The 18161-nt window shown below is 43.2% G+C and overlaps 1 protein-coding gene across 2 annotated transcripts; it reads left to right on the plus strand.

Annotated features, from left to right (window-relative positions):
- The first annotated feature begins 6982 nt into the window (after nt 1–6982).
- Nucleotides 6983–10711, plus strand: RPS27L (ribosomal protein S27 like). 2 transcript variants are annotated; one of them, XM_003901029.5, is made up of 4 exons: nt 6983–7380; nt 8258–8366; nt 8864–8974; nt 10510–10711. In XM_003901029.5, the coding sequence occupies exons 1-4, from the start codon at nt 7375–7377 to the stop codon at nt 10536–10538; spliced, it is 255 nt and encodes an 84-aa protein (XP_003901078.1). In that variant the 5' UTR covers nt 6983–7374; the 3' UTR covers nt 10539–10711. The 2 variants fall into 2 exon arrangements, with proteins under 2 accessions (XP_003901078.1, XP_009208616.1); XM_009210352.4 differs by lacking the exon at nt 10510–10711 and having other exon boundaries at nt 8864–9360.
- The last annotated feature ends 7450 nt before the right edge of the window (nt 10712–18161 follow it).

The raw sequence follows: 18161 nt of genomic DNA on the forward strand, positions 1-18161 counted from the left end.
AAATACAAAAATTAGCTAGGCATGGTGGTGCATGCCTGTAATCCCAGCTACTCAGGAGGCTGAGGCAGAAGAATTGCTTGAACCCAGGAGGTGGAGATTGCAGTGAGCTGAGATCGTGTGACTGTACTCCGGCCTGGGTGACAAGAGTGAGACTCCATCTCAGAAAAAAAAAAAAAAAAAAAGCCAAAGGACTTTTGGGGAAGACAAGGTATGACACACGGAAAGTGAAATAGCAGTATAAGAGCATTTTTTTAGAAGTTCATACAAGACAGCAGTAGTTATTGACAAGTGGTAAAGGTAGGCAATAAGAGTTCAGAAAAGGGAAAGATTTTATTTGCATAAATTTATGCTGGCCTCAGCACCTTCATAAACTTGACACTATGAACCGTGGGTTACAATGAAGTTTGAGAGAACACCGTGCGTCTCAGTCACTCTCTTCCCTGGAGCCTCGGGTGGATAGTGAGAAGGTTTGCAGGAAGCAATGGTAGGAGAAATGAAGAGACCTGATCATCAAGGCAAGCAGGACAGGTGCTGGGAGATCTCACCTGGCTGCCAAGCTTGGCTATTTTGAATGGCTATTTTGAAATATTAATGATTTTTTTCTCCTGCATGTTTCCCTCACTCTCCTTTTAAGCATTAGAAGTGTATAGTACTTTCTGGGCTTTGCTTCTACAAATTCTAAGCCCTCCAGACAACTTATAGCAGGAAGTTCAACCCTGGTTGTTCACGGAATCACCTGGGGAGTTTTAAAAATACTGCCGCCTGGGTTCCACCCCTAAATACTCTAATTTAATTGACCTCACCTGCCTTTGGTGATTCCAAAAAGCAACCAACTTTGGGTATCACTGACTTAAAATTTTCCTAAATATGGTAAGAGAGAGTGAGATTTGCTGGAATGAATAGAGTATCTTGGAGAAGCAGTAGAAGAGTGCTTTCCTGTTCCAATATAGAGAAAAATTCTTGGTTTGTTACCCTGGAGTGGCAGAAATCTGGGTTCTGGCTTCCTGACAGCCCCAGCAGGGAGGCAGAAAGACTCCAGAGAGAATGGCAGTGTGATATATCTAGGCCAGTGCTTCTCACACAGGGATGTGCACAAGGATCACCATTGTTAAAAATGCAGATTCTGACTCAGTAGGTCAGGGGCGGAGCCTGAGAGTCTCTATTTCCAAAAAGTTTGTAGGCGGCTGGTCCACAAAGTGGCAAGGATCTACATGGCTAGGACTATAGGCTGTCTCCTTTAAGATTCCCATATCCATTTCAAGCATAGAACAGGAGGAGCCACAGCCCGTTAAAACTGAATGGTCCCACAGTCAGGGACAAAGGATGTTTCTGCGGTGATTTGGTCTGATTGATGACAAGGAGCAGATGGACCTCAACTGCAAAGCCTTCTAGGCTAAAAGAGGACCACATCCTGACAGGGGATCCTTGTGTCAGGGTCCTGGCAGATCACAGATGGCCACTCAAAAGGGATGACTGAAGAGAGTTTCATGAAGCATCCTCATGAATAACAGATAGATTGCAACTCTGCAGTTGGCACTTTGGGGGCCATGGGTGTGGTCCTGTTGGAGAACTGGTATGCAGAAAAGATGCACACTTGCAGAAGTTGCTGCTGATTTCAGGAGTGTGTTGAGAATGAGCCACAAGCACTTTAATAACTGCCAACAGGTGGACAATAGAAGGAAGAGAAAAAAGAATGCAGTCTTGTTTTAGTTTCCTGATGACACAGGTTTCTTGGAGTATCTCAGAAAAATACTTAAAAAGGGTATGAAAAGTTATCTTTAGGCCGGGCATGGTTGCTCACACCTGTAATCCCAGCACTTTGGGAGACCAAGGCGGGTGGATCACCTGAGGTCAGGAGTTCGAGACCAGCCTGGCCAACATGGTGAAACCCCGTCTCTACTAAAAATATAAAAATTAGCTTGGGCGCGGTGGCGCATGCCCATAGTCCCAGCTACTGGGAAGGCTGAGGCAGAAGAATTGCTTGAACCTGAGAGGTGGAAGTTGCAGTGAGCTGAGATCATGTCACTGCATTCCAGCCTGGATGACGGAGTAAGACTCCATCTAAAAAAAAAAAAAGAAAAAAAAGAAAAGAAAAGTTATCTTCAGTCTGGGCAACATGGCAAAACCCTGTCTCTACAAAATTTTTAAAAAATTAGTCAGGTGTGGTGGTACACACCTATGGTCACAGCTACTCTGGAGGCTGAGGTAGAATCGCTTGAGCCCAGGAAGTCAAGGCGACAGTGAGCTGTTTCACACCACTGCACTCCAGTGTGAGCAACAGAGTGAGACCTTGACTCAAAAAAAGAAAAGTTATCTTTAGGACCTCTACCTCAAACTCTAATTTTTTTTTTCTTTTTTTTGAGATGGAGTCTCATTCTGTTGCCCAGACTGGAGTGCAGTGGCGCGATCTCAGCTCATTGCAACCTCTGCCTCCCGGGTTCAAATGATTCTTCTACCTCAGCCTCCTGAGTAGCTGGGATTACAGGCACACACCTTGATGTCTGGCTAATTTTTGCATTTTTAGTAAAGACGGGGTCTCACCATATTGGCCAAGCTGGTCTTGAACTCCTGACCTCAAATCATCCACCCACCTTGGCCTTCCAGAGTGCTGGGATTATAGGCGTGAGCCACTGCGCCTGGCCTGAATTTCTTAAAAGCAAAACTAAACTAACCCCTTGATCATCTTTCTGGAAAAAGGGCATAGGCATGAAAAACTTCAGTCCAGGGGAAAGCTGGGGATCTGATTTATTTAGAGCAGCACTTGGGGCCTGAAATTTAGCACTCGTTGGGTTCCCGGCTTAGCCTGCCGGAACACCTGTGTGTTTTCCCAGCACTAGAAGTTGGTGAAGGGAGGCTGGGCACGGTGGCTCACGCCTGTAATCCCAGCCCTTTGGGATGCCAAAGCAGGCGGATCACCTGAGGTCAGGAGTTCGAGACCAGCCTGGCCAACATGGTGAAACCCCATCTCTACTGAAAATACAAAAATTAGCCGGGCATGGTGGCGTGCACCTGTAGTCCCAGCTACTTGGGAGGCTGAGACACGAGAATCACTTGAACCCAGGAGGTGGATGTTGCAGTGAGCTGAGACTGGACCACTGCACTACAGCCTGGAATTCCATCTGAAAAAAAATAATAATAATAATTTGGTAAAGGGAGATGGGAGTAGAGATGGCCACACCCTTCTGAGGTGAAGGGAGCCAGTGCCAAATGGGAGGTTTCAGTGGCGCCTACTTAGACCTGGCTAGCTAGAATAGCTGGAAAGTTCCCAGGACAGTAAACAGGATTTTGACTGGTGCTTTACAGTTCTTTGGAAAGCCAGGTGCACGATCCCTGAGAGCAGGCTGCCAAGGCAAAGGGACTCCAGGGCCCTGCATCTGCCATCAGTGCAGGGGCCTGAAAACATTTTAGGAGAAATTGAGCTTTGGAGGAGGAGAAGGCAGAGTTGTAATTACAGTCCAGGTCTTCTGGACCTTGAACATTTGATTTCTCAGGCTGCCTCTGACTGTGTCAGAGGCTGGAGGGTTTTGACACTGTAATGGGCATTCGTTAACAAGAACTGAAGCCATCACTAGGCCTAATAATCAGAAATTGTTCTGAGACCTATGATACATGAAGTGCCAAAATAAATTCCAACTTAATTAAAAAGTTAAAGAATAAATATCATAACAAGAGAATTAGAAGAAAGCAAGGGCAAATATTCAGTTAATCCTACGGTGACCAATGCCTCTCTAAAAACAATAGCAAAAAGGAAAAAAGCAATAGATTTGAAATATGTGTGTGTGTGTGAATATATAACATTAAAAACTTCCGCATGATTAAAACAAATCATCAAAAAATAAAATTAGGCAGGGCACAGTGGGTCACAGTGTAATCCCAGCATTCTGAGAGGCAGAGGCAGAGGCAGAGGCAGGAGGATTCCTTGAGGCTGGGAGCCATAATTGCACCCCTGCACTCCAGCCTGGGCAATAGAGCAAGACCCTGTTTTCAAAAACACAAGAAAAAAACCCAGAAAAATGCTAATCGACAATAAGCATATGGAAAATATTAATTACAATAATGAAATATGACAAAATATTAGTTCAAAACAATAGTTCTTCTGGATTGAGATAGGGAAAAACATAATATCCAGTATTGTCAAGGGTGCAAAGAAAGGGACATTCACATACATTTATATCTGGAATATAAATTGGTTTCGCTTTTTTGGAGGGTAATTTGGCAGTTTATATTACAAACCTTAGAATGTGCATAACGTATGACTCAGCAATTCCTCCTCCAGGAATTGATCCTAAGGGAATGAGGACAAACACAAAAACGTATCTCCAAGAATGTTATTGTAGTGTTAATAATGAAAAGTTGCTGGGGGGGAGTATTGAATGTTAAGCTTTGACAGAGCTAGGTAGTGGGTACACGCATCTTCATTATTGCATTAGTTTTCTATTGTTGCTGTAACCAATTACCATAAATGTAATGGCTTAAAACAACACAAATTTATTTATTTATTTATTTATTTATTTATTTATTTATTTATTGAGATGGAGTCTCGCTCTATTGCCCAGGCTGGAGTGCATTGGCACCATCTCCGCTCACTGCAACCTCTGCCTCCCAGGTTCAAGCAATTCCCCTGCCTCAGTCTCCCGAGTAGCTGGTGGCTACAGGTGTGTGCCACGACGTCTAATTTTTGTATTTTTAGTAGAGATGGGGTTTCACCATGTTGGCCAGGCTGATCTTGAACTTCTGACCTCAGGTGATCTGCCCGCCTTGGTCTTCCAAAGTGCTGAAATTACAGACAACAAGACAAATTTATTATCTTACAGTTCTGGATAGCAGTCTGAGCCAGGTCTTACTGGGCTAAAGTTGAGATGTTGGCAGGGCTGTGTCCCTCTTTGGGGGATCCAGGAGGGAGTCAATTTCCTTGCCTTCTCCAGCTTCTAGAGGCTGCCCACATTCCTTGGCTCATGGCTCTCTTCCATCTACAAGCCATCAACATAGCACCTCTCAGACATTCTTCCATTACCACATCTCTTTCTCACTCTTCTGTCTTCCTCTTCCACTTTCAAGAACCCTTGTGATTCCACTGGACCTACACAGATAATCCAGGATAATGTTTCTGGATTAAATCAGCTAATCAGCACTTTATTCCACTTGCCGTGTAACTAAAGGTTCTGAGGATTAGGACACTGATGTCTTTGGGGGCCATTATTCTGTGTATACAATTCTATCGTTCTATATACTTATCCGCAAGAAATATTTAATATTTACCAATATTTTATTAATTTTTAAGTATCAAATATTTAAAAACCCAAACCTAATGCCCAATTTCATGTATGGCTGAAATGAATATATATATAGTCACAGGACAAATGCTACATGCCCATTAAGAAGCATAATGTAGAATATTCCAGCCTGGGCAACATGGCAAAACCCCATCTCTATGAAAAATACAAAAATTAGCTAGGCGTGATGGCTTGCACCTGCAGTCCCAACTACTCAGCAGGCTGAGGTGGGAGGATTGCTTGAGCCTGGCAGGTCGAGGCTGCAGTGAGCCAAGATCATGCCACTGCACTCCAGCCTGGGCAACACAGTGAGATCTTGTTTAAAAAAAAAAAAATGTAGTGACATGGAGTGATGCTCATTTTATAGTAAGTGGGAGGAAAACTCAAGTCTACAAAAGATTATGCACAAGATGATCCCAATTAGGTTAAGTCAAAACCCAAAATAAACGTATATCCAAGTGAGTAAAAAATATTAGGAAGGATATTGGTCAAAAGTTAAAAATGTTTATCTCCAGATGGTAAATTGTCTTCTATTTTTCTGCATTTCCCAAAATGTATATTATACATGTATCCTTTTTGCAAAGACAAATAAGGTGATTAAGAACATCCAGTTAGGGCCGGATGCAGTGGCTCACGCCTGTAATCCCAACACTTTGGGAGGCCAAGGTGGGCGGATCACTTGAGGTCAGGAGTCCGAGACCAGCCTGGCCAACATAGTGAAACCACCCACCCCCCCCCCCCCGCCCCGTCTCTACTAAAAACACAAAATGTAGCCGGACATGGTGGCAGACGCCTGTAATCTCAACTACTTGGGAGGCTGAGGCAGGAGGGCTGCGTGAACCTGGGAGGCGGAGGTTGCAGTGAGCCAAGATTGTGCCACTGCACTCCAGCCTGGGCGACAGAACAAGACTCTGCCAAAAAAAAAAAAAAATCCAGTTAGGCCAATTTTCTGGTCAAGTGTCTTTCTTGCCTTTTGGTCGCCCATGACACCCATCTTTCAAGCATAGAGTTTCCTCCTCAAAAATAGAGCATGCTGTCACGCGCCTGTGGTCCCAGCTACTTGGGAGGCTGAGGTGGGAAGACTGTTTGAGTCTAGGAGTTGGATACCAGCCTGGGCAATATAGCAGGACCCTGTCTCTAAGAAAAAAAAAAAAGCAAAGTGGCGTCTTCCTGTGGTCCCAGCTACTCGGGAGGCTGAGGCGGGAGAATCGCTTGAGCCCAGGAGGTCGAGGCTGCAGTGAGCTGTGATGGCACCATTGCATTCCAGCCTGGGCGAGACCTTGTCTCAAATAATAATAATGATAAAGACTCATGTTCTGTCATCGGTGACATTCGCCTTTCTCAGGCCCCCGAGTTGTCCACTCTGCAAAGTACGTGTAATCCTCAGAAGACAGAAAGGGGTGGGTCTCTTAGTGACCGAGGCACAGCAGCGAATCCGTGCTGTTATAAAAACTTATTTTCCGAACAAAGCAAACCTAAGGCACAGCCGCAAACCTAAGGCACCGCCACACCCCGCAGAAAACTTCGAAATCTCCGCCTTGGAAAGGGAAGCCAAAAGGATACGAGCCTCTTTCATAATCTTTCTGGCACGTATTAATGGTTAATCATACTGTATTTTTTAATATACAAAAGAAGAGAATAGTGTCATCGCCGCGTGTGCCCACCCCCAGAGCCAAGCGAGAGCGGCCGGGCCAGGGGGCCGGGGCCGGCGCTGAGGGCCAGCCGGGTTCGGAGTGGCGCCGGCCAGGGTGGTCACCGGCGCTCCCTCGCCATGGCCTAAGCCCGAGGCCGCTCCCCCGTCAGATTCTGGCCTCAGGCATCGCAGAGCCCGCGGCCCTCGCCGACGAACCCGTTAGACCCACGGGACTTGGCACCCTCGAACGCGCACCATCCCCGGATCTTCCCTGCGCCCTGGACCAGTGGACCCGGCTTGAGGGTCCCCGCCTACCACCGAGAGGAGGGCCTAGAGCGGACAGGCCCGCCCCGCTGCTCCTCCCAGCCGCCTCTATCCCGGAAGTTGATGCCGAGAGCAGATCGCGTGCAGCTTGCCAGCGGTGTACGCTGAGAAGTCTGTGAGGGCTGGGCTTGCGAGAGGATCAACATGCCTGTAAGTTGTTTACGTCGGGCTCCGGGTTTGTTTTGGGCTTCTTTACCGAGGGTCCTATGGGACGGATGAGTCCGGCTGTTTCCCGGGCCTGTAGTGTCCGAGAGTGGCGAGGCGGCTCCGGTTGCGCAGCGTCTTCGCGCGTGGCGGGCATGTAGTGACTTGCCCGGTCAGCGCGGCGCGGCTGGCCCTGCAGGGGCGTGGGCTGCAATTCAGAGGCGGTGGCTGGGAGGGGAACAGCTCTCTGGGTAGCTTATGAGCCGTCTTGGTTTTTGATGGGTGTCCCTGAGGCTGTGATCTTTGGGTCTTTTTGCTTTCCTAGTGCTTGGTGTTTCTCGCCCCCTCTGCCTTCTTTCGAAAGCGATTTCCTACTTGTTTTCCTTTTAAAAAAACTGTCGTCGTTGTTGCTTTATATATGAATTCCGTCAAGGACGGTCGCTCAGCCAGAATTCCTGTCAGATCAGCTTGTTGAGCCCCAGGAGCAAAAATCACCCGGGCGCTGGCGTTATCTGGTCTACTTCAGCAGTTTCTACTCTAAGCGAGTCCACAGTCGGGGTCACTTTCTTTTGTTAGCACCTCGACTTCGCGCAGTTTTCCCTGAAGACAGTTCATTACGCAGTTGAGTAAAGGACAGAGTTTGCCTTACCATATGTTTCCTGATCGCCCGAAAGCACTTTCACAGGGACTTGGAGAACACAAGTATTACGGAAAGTATTGATGAAAGTTATTAACAGGTTTCGAAAAATAACTTTACTATCTGAAGTGTTGCTTCTGCCGAGGATGACCTTTATTCCGGTTTTTGCATGTATATTTTACGTATGGTTAAATGTGCCAGCATTGTGGTTTAAAACTAATAGTAATAATATGCTTCTTTGTTCAGTTGGCTAGAGATTTACTACATCCATCCTTGGAAGAGGAAAAGAAAAAACATAAAAAGAAACGCCTCGTACAAAGTCCAAATTCTTACTTTATGGATGTAAAATGCCCAGGTAAAATTTGAAATCTTAATTCCTTTACTAAGGAAAATTTCTGTAGGGATTGCTAGTGTGGTGTGTATGGGTAAGATACATTAGAACCCTCTGTTGAGTAGACGTGGGATTACAGAATTGGAAATGTCAGGGACATTTTCATAATCAATGTACTGAAACCATTGTAGAAACATTTCGGGGTAAGTGAAAACGGGCATTCAAAGGAGATATGCCATTTGAGTTAGTCTTTAAGCTCGTCAGATGATGAGTTTTCTATTTCATGATACAAGGAAAAGTCTGTTGATATTTTGGAAATACTAAGTTTAATAAAATATATTATTGATTTTTACCTGTTTTTAAAAATTTTGTGTCGCTGCTAAAAAAGTTTATGTTACACATATGGCTTGCTGTTTCATAGCACTAAAGTTCCTAATTTTTTTTACATATTACCGGAAATGAACAGGTGCTGTTTTCCTCTGCTTTTCACTTTAACATGCCTTTTTTTTTTTTTTTTTAAGGTTGCTACAAGATCACCACGGTTTTCAGCCATGCTCAGACAGTGGTTCTTTGTGTAGGTTGTTCAACAGTGTTGTGCCAGCCTACAGGAGGAAAGGCCAGACTCACAGAAGGTACATCATTTGGCATTCTCCAACCCAGTGATGAGATTTATGAGTATAAATGTCTCTATCTTCACTGAAAAGTTTAAAGAAATCTTAATGATTACCAAAATAACTTATCTTTGGTTGTGTGCTTTCAGTAAAGAATATCCTGTTCAAATGGATATATTTATACTCTTGACCTTGCAGGGAACTCCATTGACTTATTTTTTCTTAGTTTAGAACACCAGTTCTTTTATATTTATTCACTTAGTTTGCTTAACTTGGAATAAATTAAATCAGAATAGAAGCAAAAGAACAACTACATGTTATAGGACATACGGTTTTTTTGTTTTGTTTCGTTTTTTTGATTAGGAGTCTCGCTCTGTCACCCAGGCTGGAGTGCAGTGGCGCCATCTCGGCTCACTGCAACTTCCGCCTCCCGAGTTCAAGCGATTCTCCTGCCTCAGCCTCCCGAGTAGCTGGGACTACAGGTGCCCGCCACCAAGCCTGGCTAATTTTTTGTATTTTTAGTAGAGACAGGGTTTCACTGTGTTAGCCAGGATGATCTTGATCTCCTGACCTCATGGTCCGCCCGCCTCGGCCTCCCAAAGTGCTGGGATTACAGGCGTGAGCCACCTCCCCGGACAGGACATACGGATTTTTAAAACCATATAGAGTTTTAAAATTTCTTTTACAAAATTTTGTATTTAGTACATATAATAATTTTTTTTTTTTATCATTGCCAGCTAAGCAACAGATAGCTAATGTATAAGTTAAAATACCAGAGTTTTTATTTTTATGAGCAACTGCAATGATTAATATAAAAACCTAATTTTAATTCTTCTTTCACTTTAGTGCAATAAGAAAAAAAATTGTGTATATAGTTTCCATAGTAATACTTGTAAATTTACCATTCCATAATGATGTTAGAAATTTGCTTGTGATATTTTGGGGAGCTGTAAGTTCCATGTTCTCCCTGGAAGAGTTCAAGTGGATTGGCAGCAAATCGGACATCTCTTTGGTGTGACCTGGTGAGATCTAAATATGAAGTCAGCACATGATATTTTCAGAGTAATAGTACTAGGTATACTTGTGAGATTTTTGAAACCTTTATTTCATGTCATGATTTTGGAATTTAGTGCCCATATGCTGACAGATGGTTTAATGGGTGTATCTGTTCTAGAGTTTTCCTAATAGGTCTGAAAATACCTCTAATCAAAATTATTTTCTTGAGAAAAGTATTCAGAATAGTTCCTAAAAATGAAGAGTATATCTTCTGACAGCTTGCTTGAAACAGTCGTCACTGTTGAATTCAGGCTCATGGTCTTAAGTACACTTCATAGCATTTAAGAAATAGGAGTGACACTTAGTCATACCAGAGTAAACTCAGATATGATAGATGTATTATAGCAAATTTCTGGTATAAGAGGATAAATAATCTGTATATGAGTATTAATCCAATATTCTTAAAACTTCTGTATTTTATTTAAAAGTACTTTCTGTTATTAAAATTATAGCAAAGGTAGAATGCACTTGTTTAATATACTCTCATGATTCTTTTGCAGGGTGTTCATTTAGAAGAAAGCAACACTAATGATTCAAACAGCTTCCTGAATTTTGTGTTATCTCACAGAAAGCCTTATCATAAATTCCATAATTCTAATTAATTTACCAAGATAATGTAATTACATTTGGTTTTGTAAGGTATACAACAGTAATCTCCTATTTTGGTGTCCGTTTTTCAATAAAGTTTTGATTATGGACAAATCCCCTCTTGTTCTTTTTTCTTTTTTAAATATATGTTAAGTATGACATACATTTATATATACGGTGTATATGAATTTGGTTTAAACATTTTTAAATTTATTCTGATTAGTTTGTATCTTCTTTTTAAGAGAGAGTCCTGCTCTGTCGCTCAAGCTGGAGTGCAGTAGTGCAATCTCGGATCACTGCAACCTCTGCCTCTCAGGTTCAAGCGATTCTCTTGCCTTGGCCTCCCAAGTAGCTGGGATTACAGGCACACACCACCATGCCCAGCTAATTTGTGTCTCATTTTCAAGAGTAGAAACCCTAAATACTTTGTTTTCATTCCTTTTCCAAATTGCTATGAATGGGATTAAAGGATTACAAATGTAAAGTCTTTTATTTGTGAATTCTAAATGTAGTTCTGCTGTTGTACCTATGAAAACATCTTAAAGAAGTACATATTTTGCACATCCTGCACATGTACCCCAGAACTTAAAATATAATTAAAAAGAATAGCTTCAAAAAAATACGTATTTAACACAGTAACGATCACAGTGTAATGCCTTGAATTTATGTGGCCGCCTTATACTACTATATAATTTAGGACAGTAACTGCTAGCTGGGGTCTGAGTTATTTATTGGAAGCTCCTTTTTAGGGTAGAAAATTTGAGGAGAGATCAGAAGTGGCATGATTTGCCCGCAGAAGTCCTGGTTGGGGATAGTAGATGGTGTTGAATTCTCTGGCCCAGATAGGGGCCAGAGACTACAGATGTGTGTTGAGTAGTTCTGGTGCCTCATTGTCATGTTCATAGTTTATGAAGTAATCCTGGGTTGCTGAGAGGGGGAGTGTATCCACTCACTGTACAACTCCTCATCGGACTAGGAAGATAGTCCGGTTTCTACTCTGCTTCTACTTGATTTGTTACCTTATGGCAGGTACTTAAAACAGGCATTTCCTATCAACAGGTAGGCCTCTAATGTGAGTGACTGATCCTTTTACATACTGCTTAAATCAGAGAACTCTTGCACAAGAACTGAAGAATGATGGCAAGTTTGGGGTGTATATACTTGTACAAGGAAGGCTGGGTGCAGTGCCTCATGCCTGTAATCCCAGCACTTTGGGAGCCTGAGGCAGGTGGATCACCTGAGGTCGAGAGTTCAAGACCAGCCTGACCAACATGGAAAAACCCCGTCTCTACTAAAATTACAAAATTAGCGGGGCGTGGTGGTGCATGCCTGTAATCTTAGCTAACTCGGGAGGCCGAGGCAGGAGAATTCACTTAACCTGGGAGGTGGAGGTTGTGGTGAGCTGAGATCGCGCCATTGCACTCCAGCCTGGGCAACAAGCGTGAAACTCCATCTCAAGAAAAAAAAAAAAATGCATATATATTATATATATTTTTATTATGTATATATTTATATGTATGTTATATATACATATATACATAACATATATTATATATATATATAGAAGTAGATGACCCAGAGATTCTCAGACTTTTGGTTTCTGACATCGTTAGAATCTCAGTAATGTTTTTCAGGTTGTCCCTTGGCCAAAAGAAAAACCTAACAGTTACGTTTATTAACTTATGTTCTAACAACTCTAGTAGCCATTTGAAAAAAAATTATACACGAGCAAAAGTGATGTGATGATTTTTTAAAAAATAGAGACAGGGTCTTGGCTCTGTTGCCCAGGTTGGAGGGTCGTAGCTCACTATGACCTCAAACTCCTGGGCTCAAGCAAGCCTCCCACCTCTGCCTCCTGCGTAGCTGGGCCTTCAGGCATGTGCTACCACGCCCACCTAATGTTTTTGTAGAGATGGGGCTCTGGCTATGTTGCCCTGGCTGTAATGAGCTCCTGGCCTCAGGTGATCTGCCTTGGCCTCCCAAAGTGCTGCGATTACAGGTGTGAGCCGCTGTGCCCAGCCTGATGTGATAATTTTTATCTCATCCTTAAATCATCACAGTTACTAATGGAATGTGTGTGCCTTTTGGGCTCCGTACAATTTCTCAAAATGGGAATCAGATTGGACCCCATTGTCCTTATTTCTTCTGCATTGATTTTTGCATGGTGCTTTTTGTCACAGCAGTGGCTCCAAGCCCAGCTTCACAAAGATAGGATGCCATCAAAGGGAAGGTAGTGCCATATCATATTGAAACGGAAGTACCTGGAACTAGTAATTTATACAAAAGATGTGTCAGTGTCAATGTTTTTCCTCAGTTACTCCAAGATACTTCAGCTTGCACAGTTTAGGATACTTGGCTGTGAGGAGAGCCAGTGGGGATGACAGCTTTTGATGACAAGGAATCAAACCTATGATGAGGACTCATCTAACCCCTGAAAATTCCCTTGGAAGTAGTTTTTAAAAAAGGATTATACTTTAAAGAACACATCTAAGGGCTGGGTGCAGTGGCTCATGCCTATAATCTCAGCAGTTTGGGAGGCGGAGGCCAGCAGATCACTTGTAGTTAGGAGTTTGAGACCAGCCTGGCTAACACAGTGAAACCCCCTCTCTACTAAAAGAACAAAAATTAGCTGGTCATGGCACACACCTGTAGTCCCAGCTACTTGGGAGGCTGAGGCACAAGAATTGCTTGAAACCAGGAGGCAGAGGTTGCAGTGAGCCAAAATCGCACCACTGCACTTCAGCCTGGGCGACAGAGTGAAGCTGTGTCTCAAAAAAAGAACACATCTAAGGATTTACTTGGCGTTGGGAAACGAATGGTCTATTAAGTTTTACTTTATTACTAATCTAGATGGTATTACTGGTTTTGAAAAGTGCTGAATAGGACACTGGGACTTTCCCAAACTTCAGGTCAGCCACATACATTATTATATACTGAATGTTTTAAATACTATTATTTATATTGACTTCATATTTTAATGTAAATATATTTCTAAAGGAAAACTTCCATAAATTTAATGAGTGTATTTTTAGGGGAAGCCTTCCATAAATGGAAAAACCAGTTACATAAAGATAGCTAAAAATAGGCCGGGTACGGTGGCTGACACCTGTAATCTCAGCACCTTGGGAGGCCGAGGCAGGCAGATCACGAGGTCAGGAGATCGAGACCACCCTGGCTAACACAGTGAAACCCCATGTCTACTAAATACAAAAAATTAGCCGGGCATGGTGGTGGGCACCTGTAGTCCCAGCTACTTGGGAGGCTGAGGCAGGAGAATGGCATGAACCCGGGAGGCAGAGATTGCAGTGAGCCGAGATCGCACCACTGCACTCCAGCCTGGGTGACAGAGCGAGACTCTGTCCAAAAAAAAAAAAAAAAAAAGATAGCTAAAAATAAAATGAAATTCTTGGCTTTTGGCCTGATGAGATGACAAATGGTTTTGTGCCTGGTTGTTCCTGTAAGTCATCTGATAAAGCTCTAATTCCTTTTTATTTTATTTTTCTGGAGATAATGATTCAGATACTATAAAATCCAACATTTGTGATGTAAAGTTCAGTAGTTTTTAGTATATTTACAAGGTTGTGCAACCATCACCACTGTCTAATCCCAGACCATTTTCATCACCTTACAAACTTCATACCTATCAGCATTCACTCTTTATTCTTTCCTCCTCTCAGCCACTGGTAGCCACACTAAGCTACTTTTGTCCCCATGGATTTGCTTCTCAATATTTCATATAATATTATTTCATATAAATGGAGTCATATGCTATGTGGCTTCTGTATGTTTCACTTAGCATAATGTTTTCAAGGGCTGTCCATGCTGTTGCATGTATCAATCAATATTTCATTCCTTTTTTTGACAGTATTCTGTATAATAATATGCAATGTTTATCCATTCATCAGTTTATAGACATTTAGAGTGTTTTCACTTCTTATTTATTTTTGAGATGGAGTCTTGCTCTGTTGCCTAGGCTGGAGTGCAGTGGTGTGATCTCAGCTCACTGCAACCTCTGCCTCCCAGGTTCAAGTGATATGGCCTCAGCCTCCCGAGTAGCTAGGACTACAGGCACGTGCCACCACACCCAGATAGTTTTTTTTATTTTTTGTAGAGATGGGGGTTTCGCCATGTTGCCCAGGCTGGTCTTGAACTCCTGACCTCGGGCCATTCGCCCACCTCAGCCTCCCAAAGTGCTGGCATTACAGGTGTGAACCACTGCACCCAGCCAAATAAAGTATTCTTAATTACATCTGCAAAATCTCTTTTGCTATGTAAGATAACATATTCGTAGGTTCTGGGGATTAGGGTATGGGAATCTTTAGAGGGCCATTATTCTGCTACCACAGAATATACAGTTGTAAAATTCTACCCCATATTTGGAAACTGAGATTCTTAAATTATGTCTTTGTAATTCTTCCCTTCCCTCCCTTTACCTTTACCTTCCCTTTTCTTTTTTTTTGATGGAATCTTGCTCTGTTGCCCAGGCGGAGTGCAGTGGTGCGATCTCTGTTCACTGCAAGCTCCACCTCCCAGGTTCATGCCATTCTCCTGCCTCAGCCTCCCGAGTACCTGGGACTACAGGCGCGTGCCACCATGCTCAGCTAAATTTTTTAAGAGTATTTTTAGTAGAGATGGGGTTTCACTGTGTTAGCCAGGATGGTCTCAATCTGCTGACCTCGTGATGCGCCCGCCTCGGCCTCCCATATCTTTGTAATTTTCCATGGAAAAAAATGTAAATCTTTGGAAGGAATAGAGTACGTTGTTGCATTTCACAAAGAAAAGGATAACTTTTACAGAATAATGACCTTGTATTCTTTTAGGAGTTTACAGTTACTTTTTCACAACTACAGGCATAGAAAATGACATCAGGGGCCGGGCACAGTGGCTCACGCCTGTAATCCCAGCACTTTGGGAGGCTGAGGCGGGCGGATCAGGAGGTCGAGACTGAGAGCATCCTGGTCAACATGATGAAACCCTGTCTCTACTGAAAATATAAAAATTAGCTGGGCGTGGTGGCGGGCGCCTGCAGTCCCAGCTACTCAGGAGGCTGAGACAGGAGAATGGCTTGAACCTGGGAGGAGAATGTTGCAATGAGCCGAGATCGTGCCACTGCACTCCAGCCTGGGCGACAGAGCAAGACTGCGCCTAAGGAAGAAAAGAAAATGACATCAGGTCATGGTGTTTGCTATTTATCGACATTGACATAGCCTTTGAATTTTGTTTCAAAGGAGATGCCAGAATAGCAAATTTTCTCCGTTGATTTTTCTACCGATTCTGGCTTGCTTCCCCGCTACTCTACCAGGTCTACGCTCACTTTCATGCCTAGCAAAACCTCACCTTTCAAAGAATTAGGCAGAATATTCCTAATTCAGTTAATAAGCTTTCATTTGAAATCTTAGGGAAGCAGTGTTAGTTTCAGTTATTCTACAGGAACAGAAATTGGAGCTGCTACAACCTTCTGAACCAGAGCCTGGCAGACCCTCGGCTTCAGCCCTGTTCAGTGTTTTTGTGGCTATGAAAGTCTTTTTAATTTTCTCATTACACATTTTAGATATCATGCTATGTATTTAGAACAGAGGGGTGTGTAAGGTTATGACCCTATGTTTTCTTTATCTTGTCTTTGTGTTAATTTGAAGTTGTTTTTCTTTATTTGTAGCCAACTAATTAAAATAACAACACATATTTATTTTTATTCATTTTTATGTGACAAACTTTTAAACTGAAGACTGCATCAATAAAATTGCATGCCGTTAAATATGACTGTTATTGGATTGGTAAATTTTTGGAGATGACTTTTTTTTTTTTTTTAGACAGCGTCTTGCTTTGTTGCCCAGGCTAGAGCATGCAGTGGTGCTATCTCGCCTCACTACAACCTCTGCCTCCTGGGCTCAAGTGATCCTCCTCCCACCTCAGCCTCCCAAGTAGCTGGGACTGCAGGCCCATGCCACCACACCTGATTTATTTTTGTATTTTTTGTAGAGACAGGGTTTCACCATGTTGCCCAGGCTGGTCTCAAACTTCTGGGCTCAACTGATCTGCCTACCTCAGCCTCCCAGAGTGTTGGGAATACAGGGGTGAGCTACTGCGTTGGCCTAGAGATGCTTTTTATGGGAAGTCACGATAATGGTTAAAACAGGCTTTAGAGTCAGATATGTGTGGGTTTGAAACAAGTGCTAGTTAATGGTTTGTGACCTTGGGAAAAATAGTATTTCTACTTAATAGAATTATGTTGAAGGTATAATGAGATAGCATATACAAAGTGCTTAGCAAAATGCCTTTCCCACAGTAAGTGCTCTGTTAATAGTTTGTGTGGGCCGGGTGCGGTGGCTGACATCTGTAATGCCAGCACTTTGGGAGGTCGTGGCAGGTGGATCACCTGAGGTCAGGAGTTCGAGACCAGCCTGACCAATACGATGAAACCCCGTCTCTACTAAAAATACAAAAATTAACTGGGCGTGGTGGCATGTGCCTGTAGTCCCAGCTACTCAGGAGGCTGAAGCAGGAGGATCGCTTGAACCTGTGAGGCGGAGGTTGCAGTGAGCCGAGAACGCGCCATTGCACTCCAGCTTGGGCAACAAGGGTGAAACTCCATCTTAAAAAAAAAATAGTTTGTGTGTTTTTTAAAGGGGAAAGCAGTCATGTCTATTCAACATCCAGTACTTTAATGTTCCATTTTTTCCCTAAAGTTATTTATCCACCTTACCACCACACTGGAGCATAGATATGTTAACTTTTGCTACAAAACAAGTCACCCCCAAATCTGATAGCTTAAAATGTTGACTTATTACTATTTCTCATGATTATATGGGTTGGCCGCTTACTCTGTTGGTCTCACCTAGGTTCACTTACACAGCCACCTTCACCTGGAGGCTCAAGTCATAGGTCTGGCAGCTGGTGCTAGCTGTCAGCTGGGACATCTCTGTTCCCCTCCATGTGGCCTCCCATCCTCCAGGAAGCTAGTCTGGCTTCTTTACATGGCAATCTTGGGGTAGTGTTCTCAGAGGGTGGCAGACAAAAGCTTGAAAACCACTTAAAGCCTATGCGGTGGGACTTGTGCAACATTATTTCCACCACATTCAATGGGTCAAAAAGCAAATCATAAAGCAAGACCAGATTCAAGGGAGTGGAGAAAGAGCTCCACCTCTGGTTGGAAAAAGCAGCAAAATCACATTGCAAAGTTGCATGCATAATGGAATGGGAGGAAATCGTGGCCATCAAAGAATTGGTGGCCGGGCACGGTGGCTAACGCCTATAATGCCAGCACTTTGAGAGGCTGAGGCAGGAGGATTGCTTGAGTCCAGGAGTTTGAGATCAGCCTGGATAACATGGTGAAAACCCTACTCTACAAAAAATACAAAAAATTATCCAGGCATAGTGGAATGCACCTGCATTTCTAGCTACTCAGGAGGCTGAGGTGGGAAGATCACCTGAGCCTGGAAGGTCAAGGCTGCAGTAAGCCATGATTGTACCATTGCACTCTAGCCTGGGTGACAGAGTGAGACCCTATCTCTCAATAAATAAATAAATAAATAAATAAATAAATAAAAATTCCAAATGGGGGCCA

This window comes from Papio anubis, chromosome 7 (assembly GCF_008728515.1).
Source record: "Papio anubis isolate 15944 chromosome 7, Panubis1.0, whole genome shotgun sequence".
NCBI classification, from domain to species: Eukaryota; Metazoa; Chordata; class Mammalia; order Primates; family Cercopithecidae; genus Papio; species Papio anubis.